Source organism: Calypte anna, chromosome 5, assembly GCF_003957555.1.
Source record: "Calypte anna isolate BGI_N300 chromosome 5, bCalAnn1_v1.p, whole genome shotgun sequence".
Classification (NCBI taxonomy): Eukaryota; Metazoa; Chordata; class Aves; order Apodiformes; family Trochilidae; genus Calypte; species Calypte anna.
The window spans coordinates 5,364,135-5,385,019 of record NC_044250.1 but is presented as its reverse complement, the minus strand read 5'-3'; the positions used below and the strand labels follow the sequence as shown (position 1 = coordinate 5,385,019).

General features: G+C 34.9%; 1 protein-coding gene across 1 annotated transcript in view; it reads left to right on the top strand.

Annotated features, from left to right (window-relative positions):
- The window catches only part of KIF18A (kinesin family member 18A), a 35,085-nt gene extending 18,022 nt beyond the window's left edge, over positions 1-17,063 (top strand). The window contains 5 exon segments of the mRNA XM_030451528.1: positions 8,511-8,997; positions 9,522-9,626; positions 11,488-11,597; positions 12,203-12,328; positions 16,942-17,063. Of these exon segments, the coding sequence (XP_030307388.1) occupies positions 8,511-8,997; positions 9,522-9,626; positions 11,488-11,597; positions 12,203-12,328; positions 16,942-17,063 (950 nt within the window).
- Positions 17,064-20,885: the final 3,822 nt, after the last annotated feature.

Here is a 20,885-nt window from a genome sequence, read left to right as displayed (position 1 = left end):
GAAGACTTTGAATCTTCCCAAGCTGCTCATGGGCAGCATAAGTTGATGAGCTAACATGAGTTTTCTTCAACAGCTTTTTTCCCCCTCAATACTGATAATTAGCATAAGACTTATGGTACAGCAGGTAGCCATTGTGCAATAATTTCTAAACATTTCATGGTACAGAATAAGATATAATGCTACTAGGTACTAAATTAACAAGAACTTGACATTAGACGTTTGAATTTGAAATGAATTCTGAAATTAATTGGGAATTGGCTTTGCATACTGGAAGAAACTAAAAAAAAAGTTCTGCAAATATAATTGGGCATTCACTTAATTTTCAAAGACTGAGATAACAAGTGGTAAACCAGTCATAACAGGTGATAAAAATGAACAGAAGCAGTTGTGCTCGGAAAAAAATAACTTTTCAAACAATATTTTTACAGTGTTATTTTAATCCTAATGTGTCCTTACCTAAAATGCTACTGGTTTTTATACAGTCATTTCCATACCTCTTGGGAAGTGAGAGAAAAACGTAATCCACTTACCTAGTGACTTTAATATTTTTCTGTTGAACACAAAATAAATGCAATGAAATAACTCTTCTAGTGTTTGTTTGCATTCTCATTTAGATTATATTGAACAATAGTTCAACTCTTGATATGTTATGGAATGTATGTAACAACCTATTAGGAAGGAAAAATATAAATCAGAAAAAATACATAAGCATGGGAAAATGTGAAGTTGCACAAGGCCAACATCCCTATCAGAAATAGGAAGGATGTAGTAATTTCTATTTTCCTTTAAAGATGAAATAAATTATGCAAGAATCCAATTCTTTTTCCCTAAAGTCATCTCGGAAATATGCTTGGCAAATGTTAGCAAGAGCTGCCCTAAGAACTTAGTGAACAAATAAAAAAGGAAGATTTATAAAGATCTCCTCCCACCTTTGGTGCATTGATATTTTATTATTTATAATTTTTCAAGATGCTGGGAAGAAAATTGTATTTTGCACCAAGATAAAAAAAGAAGCCCCACACTGCATAGTGGCCATTATTCCTTATATAAAAATCCTTATGTCACATATAACTGCATGGACTTGGACTTGACCAGCAGAAAAGAGCAATACAGTTCATTTCTTGTGGTTTGAATCTTATTTTCCATGTTCTAAGTTCAGTAATTTTTTTCAATCTCCTATTTAATATAAATATATCACCTGTGTTACAATCTCAGTAATTCCTTTTCTAAGAAATCTGAGGGAGAGGTTTGGAAAGTTCATTGGAAGCAATGTAATCTTTTTTTCTGTAAAACATAAGTCTAGACTACCTAAGAAGAAGAAAGAGTCCTAGGTATGAGGGTAACAAATGTCATGTAATGGTTTTCAAACTATGTTAACATATATTTGAAATAACATTTGAGATAAAATCTCTGCAAAAATGAGACACTATTTATGCAGAAAACAGAATTTGAGGGGGAAAATATTTTGCTGTTCAATGCAAGATTTTGAAGTTAATTGCATACCTTTTGTTAAACTCGAGTATCTAAGGATATATATAGTTTCTGTTCCTTATCAATACCTGGAAAACAAACTACAAATTACTCTCTACTCACCTTGTGTTTAAAATGGTAGTGCTGCTGAAAAGCATCTGTAGTCAAAGGAAACTGCTAAATTCTGTGTCATAAAACATGAGGCATTAATCGTTTGCTGGCGTTCCTTCTAGAGAGAGCCATGACAGTGTTCAAATGCAAATGCTGAGTGTTTGCACATAAAATTTAAATTGCTTTAAATCATATGACTTTCCTCATTGTGAGCACTGTCCCCAAATGGCTCAAGTAGCTGTATTATTTCTGTAGAATTGGGAAAGTGGGGTCTTAATGTCTCATGGTTTCATTTGGGATTAGCTGTATTTGAATATATTTGAATATCTGAACCTGAAGAAGAAAGTTGAACAAGTAATTGATTTGGGAAAAGCATCTGAAAAAGAATAAAGGGAATAACAGCAAAGGTGAAAAGGGTGGGGATTTTTCTTTGAGGTTTTGTTGAAAGTATGACTGAAAACACAGAGCTTTCATTACTCACTTTCACTGCAAAGCCTTCAGAGGGGGTTTTCTTAATTTAACCATACTTTCTTCTCTGTATCAGTAGGGAAGATTTTTTTTTTTTTCTCAATAGATACTATTGTTAATTGTGAACCACACAATATATTCCGACTTTAAATATAAACCAGAGTTGTTGCTTTGTAGAGGAAATGCTGTTTTTTCAGTATTATTTTTGTTTACAAATATATTTAAAAAGTGGACTGAGTGCTTTATGAAGCCTTAACTGCAACCTCCTGAGCAGCTCAAGTCTTTGTATCAAGTAAAGCACAAGCTATGAAAACAACACAAGTTAATTGTAAAATGCATACAGGCTCCTTTTCTTCAGTGTTTGTTAGTGGAAGCCATACAGAAATCACAGAGTATGGAGTGATGGGTGGGGAGCTTTGCCTGGTATTTGCAAGTATTTCTGTGAATGGGGAAGTTCTTGGCATTGTTTCAGGCATCCCATTTCCGGAAGCCTTACTGTACATATTACCATTGAGAGAATGGAATTGATTTACAGGAAAAGAAAGAAAAGGTATCCATTACCTCCCCTTGTCACAAATGTCTGAAAGTAAAGTCAATTTATTAGTATTTTGCATGGCAGAAAAATTAGGGTGTATTTGTATGTAGGAAAAGATGATTTGAAGTAGGAAAAGCATGTCTCTTGTATACAGGTGCTCTTTTGAGCACCTTTTTCACACCTATATATCATTAATTTATTTTTTTTACTCATATAAAATAATACACCTGACCACAGGGACTCTCAAAACTGCAGATTTTATCCCTTTTCAGTTCACAGCTGTTTGCAAAACTTGTGAAGTTGGCCATCAGAATGGTGTCTTTTGTTCACATGAATATTAGATAATTGGAATGCAGTCACTAGATCTCATTTGAAATTTGGAATTCCATGAGTCAGTTGTTAAAAGAATCAAAATGTATGATTAGTATAGTAATTGGATCAATCATTGGTAGCTCAGAAATGTTTATTGAAATGAGTATATTAATATTTTATTTCACTTTAGCAGAACCTGGTAGACTTATTTTAGCATAGTTTCCAGAAATAATCCCCTTATGCATGTATTAGCAGGACTTCCAGAAGAAAGTCTGGGCCATTATTTTGTCCCAAACATCAATTAGAACTAACCCAATTCATCAGAGTCATCTTGTCATGAACTCTACTCATTTTCACTGTGACTCATGTTTAACAAATACTGTCTTTTGCTTTTCATATTAATTCACAGGACTGTAAATATTGCTGTGTTTATTTTCTGATAAATCAGTTCTTCAGGGTAGTTTTTAGGAACAGATCATACAACAAGCTGATGACCAGAACGACTTTATACCATTTGATGGAGGTTATTGGTCAGTGGAAGGAGACTTTTGTTTTTAATTTGCAAGTGAATCTCTTAAAAATTATATCTAGAAGAATTCTGACAGGTATCTTTTATAATCACCAGCCTGAAATTAAAGATCAGCAAATATGTAATCTTTTTTTCTAAATTAGATTTGGAATAATGCTTATATTTAGAGAAGTGCTGTAGCTGGAAGCCCTAGCTAAGGAAATAGAACTTCTAAATCTCTTTTAAGCTACTCCATCAGGTTAACTGTGGATGTTTCTTGAAGCATATAGTGCTTCATTTTTGCATAAAAAGTAAAATTTAAACTAAATGTCACTGAATCATTATGGTCAGCTGATGCAAAACAAAATGTGAAGCAAAAAAACCATAAACATAATTTCCCTTCCTTACTATGGAACAGATTTGGAGCTTTTCTTTAGTGTTGGAACATGTTTGTCTTTCAGCAGAAAAGTCATGACAAGATGTAATAGTTATCATTAGATATCCATTCAGGAACTATTTAGATTTGTTCTTTAAGAAAATAGGAATAGCCATACTTGCAATTTCCAGTTCCAATGCAACTGGAAATCGTATTGAACCAACCACATGTAATAATTGCCATTAGATCTCTTCTAAGTTTGTCAAATCAATATTTTGTAACCCATTTGTACTTCTGGGCCTGGCCCCAGCATGCTGCAGGGCATTCAGTGGTATCAGTGTTCTGTGACAGGTAAGTGGTAAAGTTAGGATGCTGTAGGAATGGGGTATTGACTGGTTGTTACTACAAGAAATAAAATAATTCCTCATTAATCTCATCCTCATCTATGGCATTGTATTTCTTTTTTATATATTACTTCAGTGGTTCCTAGCTAGAAACATCCTTTTGTCTCAATTGTCTGTTTGCTCATTGGAATATTTAGGCAATAATGTAAAGAATGTGCTAAAACATATAACATGCATACATCCCATTACAAGCACTCAGCAATATTTTAAAATTGAGTATCCTGAGAGAAAGCATTGCATAAAATTGTCATACAAATACTTTGGTTTAGTAGGCATAACCTGCTATGAAATTAATGTCTTTTCTCTGTTGCTTTAATACTGGAAGTCTGTATTTGCCACTGAATATATTTGAGTCTCTTGTTCTGGAGTTTTTTCTTTTTTCCTTTCTGAATCTGATTTAGGCAAACTAATATAAGCCATAGTGACACATGAATAAATTTTCTAAAATCATTTGCTGAAATATTCAGTGTTTGTTGAGACAAAATTACTCTAAAATTGTATGAATTCAGCATTTAGGAAATGCAAGGTACGGTGTTTCAGTTTGAGCCATATTACTTTTGTGTCAGCTTGTGGTCCTAAATTGTCTCTTCCAGTAGCATTTTTATATAAATTAATCTTAAAGGAGGACTCTGAATAGCAATGTTTTTCATAACATAGAGTAGCCTTTGAAATATTTGAAAACAGGTTCTCACAAAAAAAAAATAATTATATTTTACTTTTTTAAAGAGAAACACCTTTAATACCACGGCCATTTGAAGTAATGTGAAATCTATAGGAGTAGTGTTTTTGTAGCAGCTATTCTTGACTGAGCCCTTCTTGCTTAAACTTCTCAGTAGCAGCTATTAAAAACACCTGCAAAAAATTGGTAACTGGCTTCAGTATCTTGCATTTTTAGTAAGACAAGTAAAAGTACTGACATTCCTTTATTTTGTGGGTTTAAATGCTCTTCTTGTGGTATTTATGTTTACTTTAGAGCACAACTGTTTGGAGCTATATACTGAGCTTGGTTTTTATTACATATTTCACTTATTTAGTGAAACCAAGTTAAATGTGATGTTGCCAATGATGTGTTTGTTTACTTTCTTGTTTACTGTGTTAGGAGCAACTTAATGCTTTCACAAAAAGCTTCGAGAAGGAGCACTTCTTGAATATTTTATATGCTTTCCAATACCTAACTGGCAAGAGATGCTAGTTTTGTTTTAACTTCATTTTACAATAAGTTTCATTCCAGAAATAAATAGATTTTTAAAATAGGTCTAGGTTTTTACTAACAGCTTATATTTGCCCTATATAGAATCACTGCAACCATCTTTTTGTTAATGTACCTATATAATAGTATGAAACACTGTTCATTATGATGAAATTCAACAAATTATTAATGTTGGCAATAATTTTGTCTTCTTTACCTATCTAGTTCATGGTTTAAATGCTTGCATTTACAGTTAATTTAAAAATGCTTCCAGTATTTAGTGCTGGAGAAGCTTCTAAAACTTGGCACTCTCACCAAAATGTTTCTCCATCAGACTTCCTTCCTAGTAACTTTAGGGCATTAGCAAAACCTCACTGCCTTACCGTAAGCAAACTTTCTGAAACTGGAACCTCCCTGTCCTAATGTATCAACAGACAAAGAGAATTCTAAGCATTTTTCCCCCAAACACTTTCAAATGCATTTAAGCAGGAGAAAAAATTTATTAATATTTTAAAATATTTCCTGAAAGTTTTAGTGTCTAGTTATTTCAAACACTTGATTGGGAATATATGAAGCTTATTAATGTATTTAAGCATATAAGCTGTCAATCTGTAAAAGAAAGTTTTGACCTCAGATTTTTGTTGAGTAAAAAAATTTTTTTAAAATATATTTTAGTGTTTTACATAGAGGAATAATAATCATGAAAACAAAATGAAGGAGCAAGCCCATTAATGAAGCATAGCACTGCTGGTAGTCTCACTGTGTATGTATTGAAAATGGTTGATAAATAAGTTTCTTGCTTGTTACCAACAGAATCTTACCAAATCTTGGAGACAAATATGTTCATTAAAGTAGGCTTGTATCAGTTCTGATGGAGGAAAAAACTATTTGGGGAACACATAACCCCTGTTTTATTACACATTCCATTTCTCTGCTTATGGGCAATATTCTGAATTAGTTTAATGTTTGGATGACAGTCAAGCTACTGGGTCTCAGCAACTTGCTGCTCTTCACCTAATGAATGTTGACTATGAATTAAACTAAGATTATGTGTGAGGAAATAATGTCTTTTGTGTTTTTAAAAAAACACCTTACACGTATACAGTATAAGGGCATGCAACCACACAGACATTCACTGTTCTGCTTTTACATGTTGCACAGTCCTCTCAGTCCTGAGTTTTTGATGTTTGTTTTTCTGCAAAGCTGAAAACAAGATAATAGAGTTGTAATTGTTCATGTAATTATCCAGACATCTTTTCCCATAAGCAATTTGGCTTAAATTAACCTGTTCTTGTTGTTTATGTGTTCTTGGTTAAGGGTGTTGCATATTTGTTAAACCACCTCAGTTTAAACATTTTTCTTTCTTAAATTGAGCACTTATTGAAGAATAAATGTTTTTCTTGTTCCAATGGTTTCATAATTAAATTAAGTTCTGGCAACATAGATTTGTGGGATCTAATTTCCTTGCTGCTTGTGCAGGTGTTGATACTACAGGTCTAGGTCTCATGGTAGCTTTTCAATGCTTTCCTGTCTCTTCCCAGCTCTAATTTGTGTCTTCTAATTGGGCATTATCTCGTGTAGCTGGGTATGAGGAATTCATCATATGGCATGTCTAGTTTTAAAGCATGTAGAAAAAAATGACATTGTAATCATCTTTTCATGTTTTGAAGGCTTTCCTTCAATGAGGCTCTGATTTTGGCCTTTTCCCCAAAACATCTGAATTCTCAGGGTACTTGGGGAATTGGCATTCTCAAAGCTTCTCACTGAAAAAGTTCAGTGGAGGCTGAAAAGTTGTAAGCAGTCAGAGAAAAGACCATAATAATTTAAACTTTTTGTAAAAAGTCAAATGGGTGGAATACTGCAGTATGTGTTTTTAATAAATATTCCTCCTCTTCAAAGAACGTTTATGGAACAGCTAAAATGCTGTAAGTGTTAACATATGAGAGCAAACTAAAGAAGCATTGACTCTGAAGAGTTCAAACTAATTTTCTTACTCTGAGGCAAAAAAGAATGGAATTTTAGAAGAAATAAATATTTATCAGCACTATTATGTGAATACCATAGTTAATTCCTTGAGTATCTTGTGGCAACTTAAAAAGCAGGAGCTCTTTTTTGCAGTTTAGCTGCTCATAGGAATGGAGTAGGCAGTGCAGAGAGGGATAATACGGTTAGTGTGGCTGCCAGGGCAATCTGTAGACCTTTTAGGGATGGTAGTCTTACTTTCTTAAACTTGCTCTCAAAATTAAATGTCAAAACACTTGGGCTTTTAACAGCCCACTCTTGATTTAATTTCTTTGTCTGTGTGGGGTTCTTGTGCTTAGTTTTTTTCTCTTAACTACTTAAGTCACCACTAGCCTTGCCGTTTGAACAGTGTTCTTGGTCTTAAAATTTTTCTCCTTTTCTGAAAAATTCAGTAAAAGTAAGGCCTTTTCTCTCTTACTTTGGAGATTGCCTTTATTGCCACCTACTTGAAAATAAAAATATTATGACTCTTGAAGAAAAGTCAAGATGAATGGGAATGACCCATTGCTTGTCTTCTCATTTTGAAGGGTGGGGCTTTTAGTAAAAATCATTTTCCAGAGCTAATATATTGAGATGACAGGATCCTGGTAACTTTTTCCTTTCCCTTTTTTCAGAACACTACTTTCTCATTTGCAATATCAAAGAAATCTCTCCCTCTAGAGTGATTGTACATCCTTCTTTTCACAACAGTCTCTCTCATTCTAGTGGACTATACTTGCAAGGGAAAAAATGGCCATGTTCATTAGGCAGCTGTAGATTACTGTGATAGTGTCATCTTAAATTAACTGAAGGACTGTATCATGAAAATGCCATCATTTTCAATAGTCTTCCATTCCATGCTGTGTGATATCTTGCTTATGATTACCCATGTGTCTCTGGGATTAACTTTATCAGACTATGCATATTTTGAATACTTACAATGCCACAGAACAAATGTTACCATATGGACAATACTGCAATAGAAATCATTTCAGTTACGTGACCAAATTAATATGTAAATTAAATCATATTTGTAGTAGTTTCTTCAAGTAACATATTTCAATAGGGAAGAGGAGAGAATTTTAGTAGTAAATATAGGTGAATGTGTATTAACCATTGTTTCCTGTGTTCCACAGGTACAACTTCTGGTACACCATCACAAGGAGTTTATAAAAAAACACCACAAATAGTGGAATATGCAGTACAGCCACAGAAGAGAACCAGGAGGAAGCTGATGGAATCTCCAGCCACGTGTCAAAGTCCTGCTGCATCCGACCCCTCTACCCTCCACCAGCTGGAGGATTCTCTTACCAAGGAGGTCCAACCTCTTGTGTATACACCAGAACTTTTTTGCAAAAAGCCAGTACAAAGCTGCTGTGCACAGACTGTGGTAAAGAAAGCTTTGCACCTTGCAGGCCTTCAGGAAGGCAGTGCATGTAGTATAGCTAGGCCAGGGAAAAGGAAGAGTATTATGGACTCTACATGTGACATTATCCCAGAGTGCAATGAAGTTGACATGAACTCAACAGTAGTTCTCTATGAAGTGACAGATGAAACAACTGTAGCATCTACTGATTCATCCACGAAGGACTCTCAGCCATGCATCAATACTGTTCTACAAAGGTATTTTCATTTGTAGGTAGATTACCCAAGGTAGATTTCCCAAACAACTTAATCCTATTAATCTTCACAGCTGGATTTTTGGGTTGCTGTAGATTTCATTTGTAATCCCAACATTCTGAAAATCAAACACTGAATTTTAATCAACATCAGATTCAGTTCTGCCATAATTTGAAATCAATGCATGTTAGTGGCAACAGATGAAGTTGAAAGCTTCTGTTTTACAAGATGCATACTGAAAAGAAAATGCAACACTTTTGAATTTGCTTGTGGTGCCTCAAGCAAGTTACTTTCTCTAAGCCTTGCTTTTCCTGTCTATAGATTTAATACCTTTGTCTTTCTGACAAAGAGAGAGGTGTTTGTTAAAGCTGCCATGTATGTGTGAAGTCCTGTCAAGTTGCCTCAAGTAATATTATTGAAACAAACTTCTGGTATTGTTTTCAACTTAACATATTTATTTACAATTAAGAACAGTTTTACTTAAACATGGAATATATTTTACAAAAGTGTAATTTTTTTCATTTCAGACTTGATCTCACTTCCTTAAAAACCAAAAATACTACTTCAGAACTTGAGAAGCCCTCATACATGGCAATGACTTCTGCTGCTGAGAGAAAAAGAAAGGTATTAAGGTAAGATGGTCTTACACAAGTGAGTTGGTGTTCTCTTTTGTTCTTATTTCATTTTCAATATTATGTATGTTTGAAATCTGAAAGCCTCATCATCTGGACTCACGTGTAAGATGTTTCCACTCAAATCTTGTTCGACAATTAAATTTTTTTTTTTTTCTGGCAACATTACTAGAGTCTTTCTTACTCTTGGTTTAGGAACATGTGTTGTTTTAAGTACAAACCAATACCATGTATTCCGTATACTCAAAATAGAAAGATGACACACAATTCTGAAAAGAGTAATTACATCATCAATTAAAAATCTTGTTTGTTTGAAAATTACATGCCTTTGCTGGAACACATTAGAAATTACCAAAATAGAAAGAAGAGAAAATACTTAATTCTTATGTGGCCAATGCCTTCATTTTTCTGATAATTCATTTCCAGTCTCTGTTATTATGACTTCATTCTTGTGGTTTGCTCTGGGAAGAACTCCCATTTTGTCACTTCTCTTTTCTGACCCTAAAAGACTTTTGTTAGTCAAAGCAGCACTACACAGTCAAAGACTACTAGAAACTAAGTGGAATTTTACTTTTTGTTTTCTGTTAATGTATTTCAAGGTCAGCTAGTAGATCAGTACTGTTGAAAAAGGTTTTTTGGGGGTTTGGTTTTTTTTCTAAAAGAAAAAATTCATACAAAATTGTTTAAATCATAATATTAGTCACCTGTTGCTAGATAGTGAGTGAAGCTGCTACCCCATAGGTGATCTAAAGAATGCTTCAAGGCTGTTAGATCACAGAACACAGAAGAAACTTAAGCTTCAGACTTTCCTGTCTCTTTTTTACTTTCCTCCTCTTCTCTCCTAACAGCTTTCCGTGTGTGAAGTACTTCACTCAATCGTTCATCTCATACTAACATTAAAATAGAAAATACACATTTCTGACATATTCTCTAGGTCAGGAATATAATTTGAAACAGCCATATTGCTAGGACAGGGAATGAGAGAAATCGGCATTAATACAGAGGCTGCTTTCACTAAATAGCATTACATTCTTAGTGACAAGTTTTCTTCCAGCTGTGTGTGAATACATCTTAGGATTGTCACAAGGCAGGACTTGGTTTTTACAGCTTGCTATATATCTTCATTCAGGCAAATGATTACTGTAAGGGGCACATAAAGTGAGAATAATACAATATAATTGGAGGAATGGGAAAAGCACAGAAAGTTGGGACATAAATAGAATTAATTTGCTCATGAGTCTGTCTTATGGAGAAGTTAGCAAGGCAAGTGTAAAAGGGTGAGATCAGAGAGGTTATTATTTTTACTTGTAGATCTTAAGTCCATCACATAAATGGCTATAAAATGCAGAGGTTTTGTCTTAATTAATTTGAAGCTATAGCAGCTCTCTTGCAGCTTAGCTAAGAAGTATTGTCTGCTATAAAGACAATGTCTCCAATTATGTTGGAGGCTGTAGAAAAATTATTGCAGCAGTAAAAAATGCAGTTTGTTCAAAGAACCACAGTTTGGACATTTCAAGTATTTCGTACACGTGTTAATTTTAGTATAATTTTTGTGCAATGACCATCAAACTGGCTTGTGTGGTTTCAGAAAAACTGACACATTGGTGTGGGTTTTAACAAAAGTAGCAACATTAGTTCTTATTTTCACGATTGAAACATTCTGGTAAAGTTTTAAACAGCAAGAAAGGACAGATAATATCCACATATATACATCATAAATTATATTATTCTTTTCATTTATTGTGTGCTACCAAAGCTGGGTACTTCCAATTGATATATTTGTACAATGTGAAGTCTAAACTACTGTAATATAATTTAATCACTTTACTGAAATCTAACTCCTTTCTTGCTATTTTTCCAGTTCTACATCAAATATTGGGATAGGCAACCAGCAAGACCATGTTCCTGCCAAACGCATTCGACAGCAGCTCCTGTTAAGCCACAGAGCTTTGCGAGTGCCCAAAATGGCAGGTAAGTGCCAAAACCTCAGTGTATGCTGCTGCACTGGCTTACTGTTGGTATAGGAGGTCCAAAATTAAAGCTGATACTCAACATTTTGTCAGTTTAACAGCAGGTGTTGCTGTGATCAGTAGACTAAGCCTAAGTTTCAGTAGTATTAATTTTTAAAAGTAAATCTGAATGTCTAACTGGTTATCTACATGGTATCTAATCAAAAGTCAAGATCACTATAAGGTTTTTGGGAAAAGCTTTTCCCAGGAATTAAGTTCTTCCACCAAAAATTGTCTGTATACTTGTTAAGACCTTTGATGGACTTTATTACAAATTTTATCTTTTCCAAGTGTGGTTTATCAAGAAAAAATATCCATACTTTTCCAGTTTTACAGCACTTTTATATGCCAGTTTTCCAGCACATGCATGTTTTTATGTAAAAAGTGATGTTGAGGGAGCAAGTGCATATGAATTTGTATGATGATGTGTTCATAAACATCAAAATTAGGCTTTCAATTAGAAGACTATGTCTAAAAATTCTTAGACATGTTCTGTAAAGAAGACTCAGGTAAGCCAAATTCTGCTTATATTTATTGTATTTGTATTAACATTTCTTTCTTCACTAGGAATTAAAGCAGAGAACTGGAAGCAAGAACAGAATGTGCCAAGAAACATAGTTAGAAGCCTTTCTGATGGAAATGTAACATCAGGAGTTAATTCAAGGACATCAAAAAATCTCCTACTTCATGTTTGTAAGAAAAAAAATAGGATTTAGTTCTGAGTTAATCCTTATTTCAAGCAGGATTGATGGCAAACAGAACTGGGTGACTTGTTCCTCTCTAGTGAATTGTTTTGTGTTAAAGATGTCTCACAGTAATGCACTATTTTAGAAAGAACCACAACACAACACAGGATCAGTGGTGGTGTAATTTTTAGATGCTGGTGTAAATTACTTACCTACAGTCTTAATTTTCTAATGAGAATCTTGTGATGCTAAAGTTAGAAAAATTGATTTGACCTGCTAAATTATTTTCACTGACACTTCATAATATTAACATTGTTTTTCATTTGGAAGCAACTCAGATAGATGTTAATACTAAAATGCATTAGGTGTAAGGTGCCAGTTTATTCTTAGCTATGTTATCTTGGATAGATACTACCAATGTAGTACCAGGAGACAAAAAATATTTGCAATAAGTGTTTTTAATGAAAAATTGTATCTTATGTTTTTTAGCAGTTTTTTAGTCTGTTACTTGGTTGTAAATCCTCTTGGTGTTTTTCAGTTTTTTAAGTCTGTTGTAAATAGCATAATTGTGTTAATTGCTTTTAATAAATTTTTTTTAGAGCAATTTAATGTGAATTGAAATTTTATTAGATATTTTTGTTTTCTATTATGAAAAATGTCTGAAAGAATTTTGACAAGTACTTTATAAGTGCGTGTGGTTCAAATGGTATCTTTTGATAAAGGATTATTCAAAGACATATTACTAACAATATAGTTGTGTTTGTAGCTTTGACAGCCTGCCCACCTTTAGCAATGTCATTCTAGTGTGTTTGGTCTGTGCAAAAGTATCTACATTGAATTTCCCCAAACTAAGGGGACCCTAGAGATGTATCTCTCCATAAATGTTGTTGTATTTATTCTTGACATAGTCAAGGAGAATTTTTCAGAAGGCTTCTGAAGAAAGAAGCAGTAACTGCCTGTATAAATTTTCAGAACCTCTGGTGGGAGGAGCAGACAACATGGCAGAGGCTGACTGCATCAGGGAAGTTCAAAGAAGGAATCGATTCCCTGAGAAATAGGTATTGCTGGTTAAAATTAATGAGAAAATTTCAATCCTCCTATTTTCATTCTAAAGGGGAATAGAGGTGAGAGTTGTGGTGAACATGGGGTCATGATGAGAACTGAGAAAGTAGTGGCATTGGAAGAGGCTTTCATGAACAAAGTTCTAAACATCAGAAAAGCTGAAAACCTAGAATTTGGGAACTGACCACATGGTGGAATCATAGAATAATTTTGACTGGAAGGGACCTATAAGGATCATCTGGTCCAACGCCCCTGCAGTAAGCAGGGACATCCTCAACTAGATTGAGCTCCTTAGAGCCTTATCAAGCCTCACCTTGCAGGGATGAGGCCTCAACTACCTCCCTGGGCAACCAGTTCAATTTTTCCACTACCCTCATGGTTAAGAGCTTTATTCTAACATCCAATCTAAATCTACTCTTCTCTAATTTAAAACAACTGCCCCTTTTCCTATCAATACAGGCTGTTGCTAAACGTCCCTCTCCAGGCTTCTTGTAGGCTCCCTTCAGGTACTGGAAGGTACCCATTGAGTCTCTGCCTCCTCAGGAAGGTGTTGAGTAAGTACTTTCAGTAGAATGAAGGAGAGGGGAAATAATTTTAATATTTCTCTATCGCGATAAGCAAGATTTTAAAATTAATTTTATCACTCCGTGGATTTTATGCATGGAGCAACTGAAATTGTAGAGATGATGCATTTTTGAGTTCTGGGATTTCTTTCAAAATCCTGGTGTTTAATATAAAATACACTCATGTTTTCATATGGCTTCACATCTGCAAGAGGCATGTTGGGCTTTGCTTAGAAATAGTTGTAATGTGCACTGCTCATGAGGCATTTAAAACTCACAGAAATGCTCCAGCAACCTGGAAGTGTTTTCAGACAAGCCTGTGCATGCAGCATTTTTAAACTTAGTCAAAACATAGAACTGATGGCATATTTTCTTTTCAGTTTGGGTTTTTGGCATACCCCTCAGTGGTATGGAGTCGAATGACTTGCAAAAAATTCTGGGGACTTTAAGGAAAGGAAAAAAAGTTGATAAAATTAACACATGGAGATGAGATCAGATGCGACTCCCATTCCTATCTGCTAGCCAGATATGTCAATTGCAATTTTGTTAGCTAGGTATGTATTTAGATTTTCTAATGAGCAGAAATGAAACACTTCCAGAAATTACAACAGATTGAAGCAGGATTTTTCATATTTCAGATTAAAGTTTATTAATATTCTGCACTGTTGATCATTTTTATGTTCTTACATGTTATGAACACATCTAGGCTTCAAAAGCAGAAGGTACTTCAGAACGCATTCCACACACAGTGCTGGTACAGAACTTTTTAGTGCCTAACGAGCTTTTTGTCAGGTTACCAGTTTCTTCATAACAAGAAAGCAGAGAGTATTTGGGAAGCAGAAGGAGGTATGTTGCAACTAATTTCATTTTCTTGCCAATCTACATTGCCTGTTTACCTGTTGGCTTGCTTTCAGAAACAAATTTAAGTAATAGCATTTATCTTAAGTATACATTTAATTGATTTCACTCTGTTGTTCCATGCAGTGTTTGTTAAATCATTTCATTTGGGATGTAAAGGAATATTGCACAACATATCATGACTCAGACTGAATCAAGAATTCAAATTATTTGGGTCATTTTAGTCTTGTTTAGTGTTAAAAAAAAAAAAAACTAAAGTAAATTCACTTGAAGAAAAGGTTATGTTCCTTAACTCTTCTGGACTCTGACTTCTGAAAGTGATTGCAATCAACATGGATCGTTATGTTTTATGTCTAGATGCTGTGTTTATTTGACTGAACACCTGTTAGTACAAACTGGGACCCCTAGTAATATCTTCTTGGTCCCTGGCCAGGTGTCCAGGACAGCTTGTGATTATCAGCTTTTCAAAAAAGCTTGTTGCAGACTTATACCATGAGGCTGACATCTCCCATGACCAAACAAGCAGAGACTTTTCTGAAAAGCAATTTGTTGCAAGTGTGAAAAGGATGTTAAAGGTCTTGTTCAACTGGGAAAGTCTTAGGAAAAGATACAAAGGCTGTATAGTTTGCCTTGTGACTCATTTAGTTGCTTATTGTCATTGCAGGAAAGTGAATTTATAGGACCTCTCTGAAGCATGGGCTTGGGAGGCTATGAATATTTGTTACTGGGGATGGAGCTACAGAAGGAAAAAAGAGATAAAGAAGAATTGAGAATAATGTTGTTGTCAGTGAGGCTATAGAGGCTAAGCTGTTTACAATGGACTCATTACATCTTCATACCCACTTTGCAAAACATGGTTTTCATGACTAATTTCACACAAGTAGCAAATATTTTAGTCATTCCTTTGAAGTAAGTACCTTTCACCATGCATTTGGGACTGCACAGCAATGCCTAAGTATATTTGTGCCAAGTGCCTGGGCATGTTGAAAGCCAATCACCTCCATTTATTTTTGTAGAACTATAACAAGCTTTGATACCTTAAACAAACACTTGTGCAACCTTATATCCGGAAAGAACTGCAGATTTCCAGTTATACGAAAAATTAAGGTTACGTGGCCAAACTATGTCTGCTGTGCTGTCAAAGTGGCAATGCACAAGAGCTTAATTAGGTTATAAGAAAAATCATTGTGGTGGTGGGAGAAGTTACTATAGCAGCTGGTGAAGGTGATGAGGTGTTTACTTTCTGGGTCAAGTATTTGGGGCTCTCCTCTACTGAGACAGCTGAGTCTCTTGCACCTGCAAGTTCCAGTGCTTTGGCCACAGAAGCCAGCAGGTACTGTTAAGAAGACTGACAATGCAAAAATTAGTATTTACGTTAGCAAAGTGATGCACCTTGAAAATAATTTGCATTCCTCAGTAGTTTTGTTTTACTTTGTGAAAAAAGTGTCAGTAAACAGGCATGAAGAAATTAATTTTAACAATCAGAGTAAGTAAATGTTCTTAGAAAATTCATCCACTAGAAGTGTAAAACATGTAGTCTTCCCTGCAGGAAATTCCAGAGCTGGCTTAATAGAGGGTAGATGTGTAATGGTAAATGGCCCGTTTTATTTCTCTGCTGTGTAGTGCTCTTGGGAAAATTATTCCTGATTTCCCTGTTGCTTTAAGTTTAATTGTGCTCTACATATTAGATCTTAAGGTTTTATGTAGCATGACTATTGTATATCTAAGCTCTGCAAGGGATTAAATCTAACATTTATCAGAAGCTCCATTAGAGTAAATCAAGCTTTAAAAGTGTTAAACTAAAACAGTTTTCATTTTGTAGTTTGATTTTTGGCCTGCTTCATTGGTGGCATTGGTTTTAACTGAATACCTGTAGTGATATTTCGAAAGTATTACAGTAAGATGATGAAAACACTTTTCCCATCTTGCTAGCAAATGCACTTAGAGATACTACTGTACTTTGAATTTCATTGAAGCAGCTTGTTCATTTACTTACAAATGTCTTCAAAAAGAAAATATATTCAAATTAATGAATTTTATATATTATAGCAGTTCTGTATTCTGAAGGAGACTGGAAAATCAGTGGATGACTAACCATATGATTAACATGAAAAATACTTGGATTGCAATTCAATAGCTAAACTTCATCCCAACCAGCATCAAGAAAAAGATATCAGCACCCCTACTAAGTCTACAGGGCCACCAAGCTGTGGAGGTACAGCTGGCATCCTCAAGGGCCAGACTGCCACCTGGAGCTAAAGGAGGTGACCAACAGGAACCTTCACAGCCAATGTGTTGTGGGGTTGGAGTACAAGACAAAGGCTGAGAGAGTAGGATTTGCTTTTAGCATGATGGAGAAAAGGCCTAAGAGAAGCCTTGGGTGCATCAGAGGAGTTTAAGAAGATAGGGCCAGATTGTCATCTGAAGTTCATGGTGGAATAACAAGAAAACAGTGCCCCTAAGTTGAACTGGAGGTGTTTCTAATGATAACTGAGCACTGGAACAACTTGTCTCTATGGCTGTGGAATTTCTGTCCTTGGAGGTCTCAAGAAAGAATTGGAAATGGCCTTGAGCCACTTGGTCTGAAAGAAGCTTTGAGCAGGAGGCTTCAGGTAGGTGATTTTCCAACCTTTCTTCCAACCTGAATGATCATACAGTTTGAAGGAATGGAATTAATTGTCTCAAGGTGAAGAGCCAATAAAAGGTATTTTATAAATGAGTATTTAAAGGAATAATAATAAATTAATCTCACCAGCCAAAGACACTGAGGGTCGAATATAGAGCAGCTGAATAACTGGGACATAAGAACTATTGCTTCAGTTGTCCTAAGTATCAATGGCTTATAAAAAACCAAAATTGCTGGGGTTTTTTGGAAGCTCTAGCATTCTACACAAAAATTTAAAGAATGTAATAAGCAATCAGTTAGGAAATCTGTTAGGAAATTCCCAAGATGTGGGAAAAATAAGCCTATGGGCAGATGTAATCATTCTGTAGAGGGAAGTCATGTCTCACATGTTAATTAGATTGTTTTGCAGACTCTGACCTTATAATTAAGATAGGACTGCTTAGTACAGTCCACTTAAATTCCCAAAAAGCTGTAAGAATGTATCTCATGGTACCTGTTACAGGAAAAGTTGCCTTTGGGCAAAGAGGAAGGAATCTGTAAAAGTTAATAAGTGTTTTAAAGGTCAAAAACAAAGAGAAGGAATAAATGGTCAGTTTTCATGAGAGATTATTGTTGCAGTTGAAGTGTGCTAGATCCCATAGTATGTCATATTTTCACAAATATTTTTTCTATGGGTTCCAATGTAATCTGTCAAAATTATTGGTACTGAATTATTCAAGTAGTTGAAACATAAGCTAACTATAAGCTGAAATACCAGGAGTATTTCAGCTATGAAATGAGTAGATGATAACAGATGAAATAATGTCAATGAATGGAAACTAACACACAAGAACAAAAACAACCCAAACTGTACATATATAATGATGGGTTCTCAAATAGATACTATGACTCAGGAAAGAGACCTTGGAGTTATTGTAAAAATACCATGGAAACATCAGCTCTGTGATCAATATAAGCAAGAAAACAAATAGAGAACAAATCATTGTGTAAATCCTTGGCATGCCTGTATCTTGGAGTCTTCTCCTACACGTTTCAAATATAGTAGAACTACAAAAGTTATGAAGAGGGGTGAGAGGAGTGATTAAATCTTGAACAGTCTAAATACAAGGAACGATTAAATAGACTTGGACACTTCAGCCTGGAAAGTAGGTGATTGAAGAGTTATGATAAAGGTGTATGAAATAATGAGTCACAGAAGAAGGGACTTTGACAACAATTATTCACTGTTTCTTACTGTACAAGAACTAAAGGGCAGGTTCAAAACACATGAAAGCTCTTCCCTGCAAAGCATATTTTATGACAGCAAGCACTGTAATTTAAAATGTGATGGATGCCAAAAGCTTTGAGTGCAGAAATGATTAGGCAAAGCTGGGGATGAAATGGTTATGAGAAGCTATTGAGCACAGACAGGCTCTGCTCAGGGCAATGTGCAGATGAGGAGACAGCAGGGAAGTTCAGTGTCATTAGTATGTTTCATTCTGATATTTCCAATTGTATATCCTAAGGGGTGCTGCAAGAAAGAGAAGACTGGGCTTACTGGACTGTTAACTCTAGTATGGCTATTCTAAGATTTTCCTTAATATTTTGAGTTCTTAGTGCTAGGAGACTTCTCTTCCTGGCACCCTGTGTAGTCAACAGAGATAGAGATTGGAAGAGACTCTTCCAGAAGGCAGTTCAGAATGGCAACATGGTTTGAATTCCTTTGGCAATACACTTGCCCTGCACTAAGGACCTTTACACCCTGGATGTCTCCTCCCAAGTCAAGTGTCTATTTATTCTTGAGATACTGTGTCAATTTATGAAATTACATACTAATGAAGAACAGATTATAGTTTTGAGTTTCTAATCCCCAGCCAAATCCCCATCCACCAACACCCAAAAAAACCCCCAAAACAACATTTCTATAAAACTTGGAAACAGCAATTTTCATATAATCTTATTGCATAGCCCATCTTTGCTTTTTCATCTGGTTCACAGAGTTGTTCTTCCGTCCTGATGACCTTTAAATCTTGTATTTCTTAACCTTCCTAAGCATTCTGTGACACTCTTCTGCTCTTGCTCACGTATTAGAGAACATGAGCAGTAAGTGTGTATGTTGGACACTCTGAAAGATACAAGGAGATTAATTCTGTGATTGCTTTAGGATACTTAATCTGAGACTCACTGGGATGTTAAAGATTAAGAAAATAAGAATGAATTACACAGTAAATATTTCCACTGGAAAGATCTAAGAACTGCATTACCTTCACACAGTTCTTGCATCCATAAATCAGAGGTGCTCTGGAAATTCACTGAAAGATATAGTAAATATGATAAAATATACTGGAATGATGAAACTTAATAAATCAACTCATGCATTCAGGGAAACTGGATCATAAGTGGGAAAAGATTTGTCTTTGAAATTAGTCTGCAATATGTTAAGGAATATTTTATCTGAATACTCTTCCAAAACTTCATATGCTTTATAATTTTTTCACCCTTCTCAAAAAGGAACATTCCTACCAGGTCTTATAAATCCATATATAAATCCATTTAAAGACCTTTCTGTCATCTTGACTCTGTTTAAGTTCATGAACTTTTTTTTTTTTTCTATTTCTTTCCTTTTTTTAATCTTGACCCTCACAGCCTTATCTTAATACCAGCTGCATTCCACCATGCCTGTTCAGTTCTTCATTAGGATTTGCAGAAGACTGAGAAATCAGCACAGGAAGCACGATTTTACCATTTCAAATCAAAACAGCATGACTAAATTTTACAATGAGCAAAATGTTTTGTCAGAATCAGTGCAGATTTGACAACCTGAGCTTGTCAGAATAACATGGTTTTATGACTTGTTAAAAGCTTTTTAATGGCCTCCTACTTCACTGTATGCTGTACATTAATTTTGTTTATGCTGCACATTTTGTTTAAAATACAGAATATCCCCATTTGGTTATGTGTTAACCTATTTTAAAATATGTATGTGATACCCTTCCCCTGGGCACATGCTGACTGCAAGCTTCCCAGGATTGTGCTGCAAAAGTAGATAAAAGGGGTTTTCTATTTTTTCATACTACTATAACTTTGAAAAAACAGGAGGTATTTTTAAAAAAACAAAACCTTGTCTGTACCTTCTAAAAATGTTGCAATTTAGCACTGTTTCTTTGCACTCTGGATAACAGTGATCACAAAACTCTACACTAAGCAGAAAATAAACTCTGTTGGGTAGATAAACTGTGGCTGGATAAATGAAAGTTACCCTTTACATCTTTGGCTGACCAGCACTGAACCTCAGATTTCCCCACTTTCTCCTTTCTGTTCTGATAGCAGGACTGGGCTAGTTTACCATCTTGTTGAATTTGTAAAGAATTGTCTAAAAAAAGAAGCCACCCAAGAACCAAACTGTCTAATCTGATTGCTGTTGCCAGACACAGCACAAATCTTCCCTGTGTATGATACAAACACTTTCCACGTAT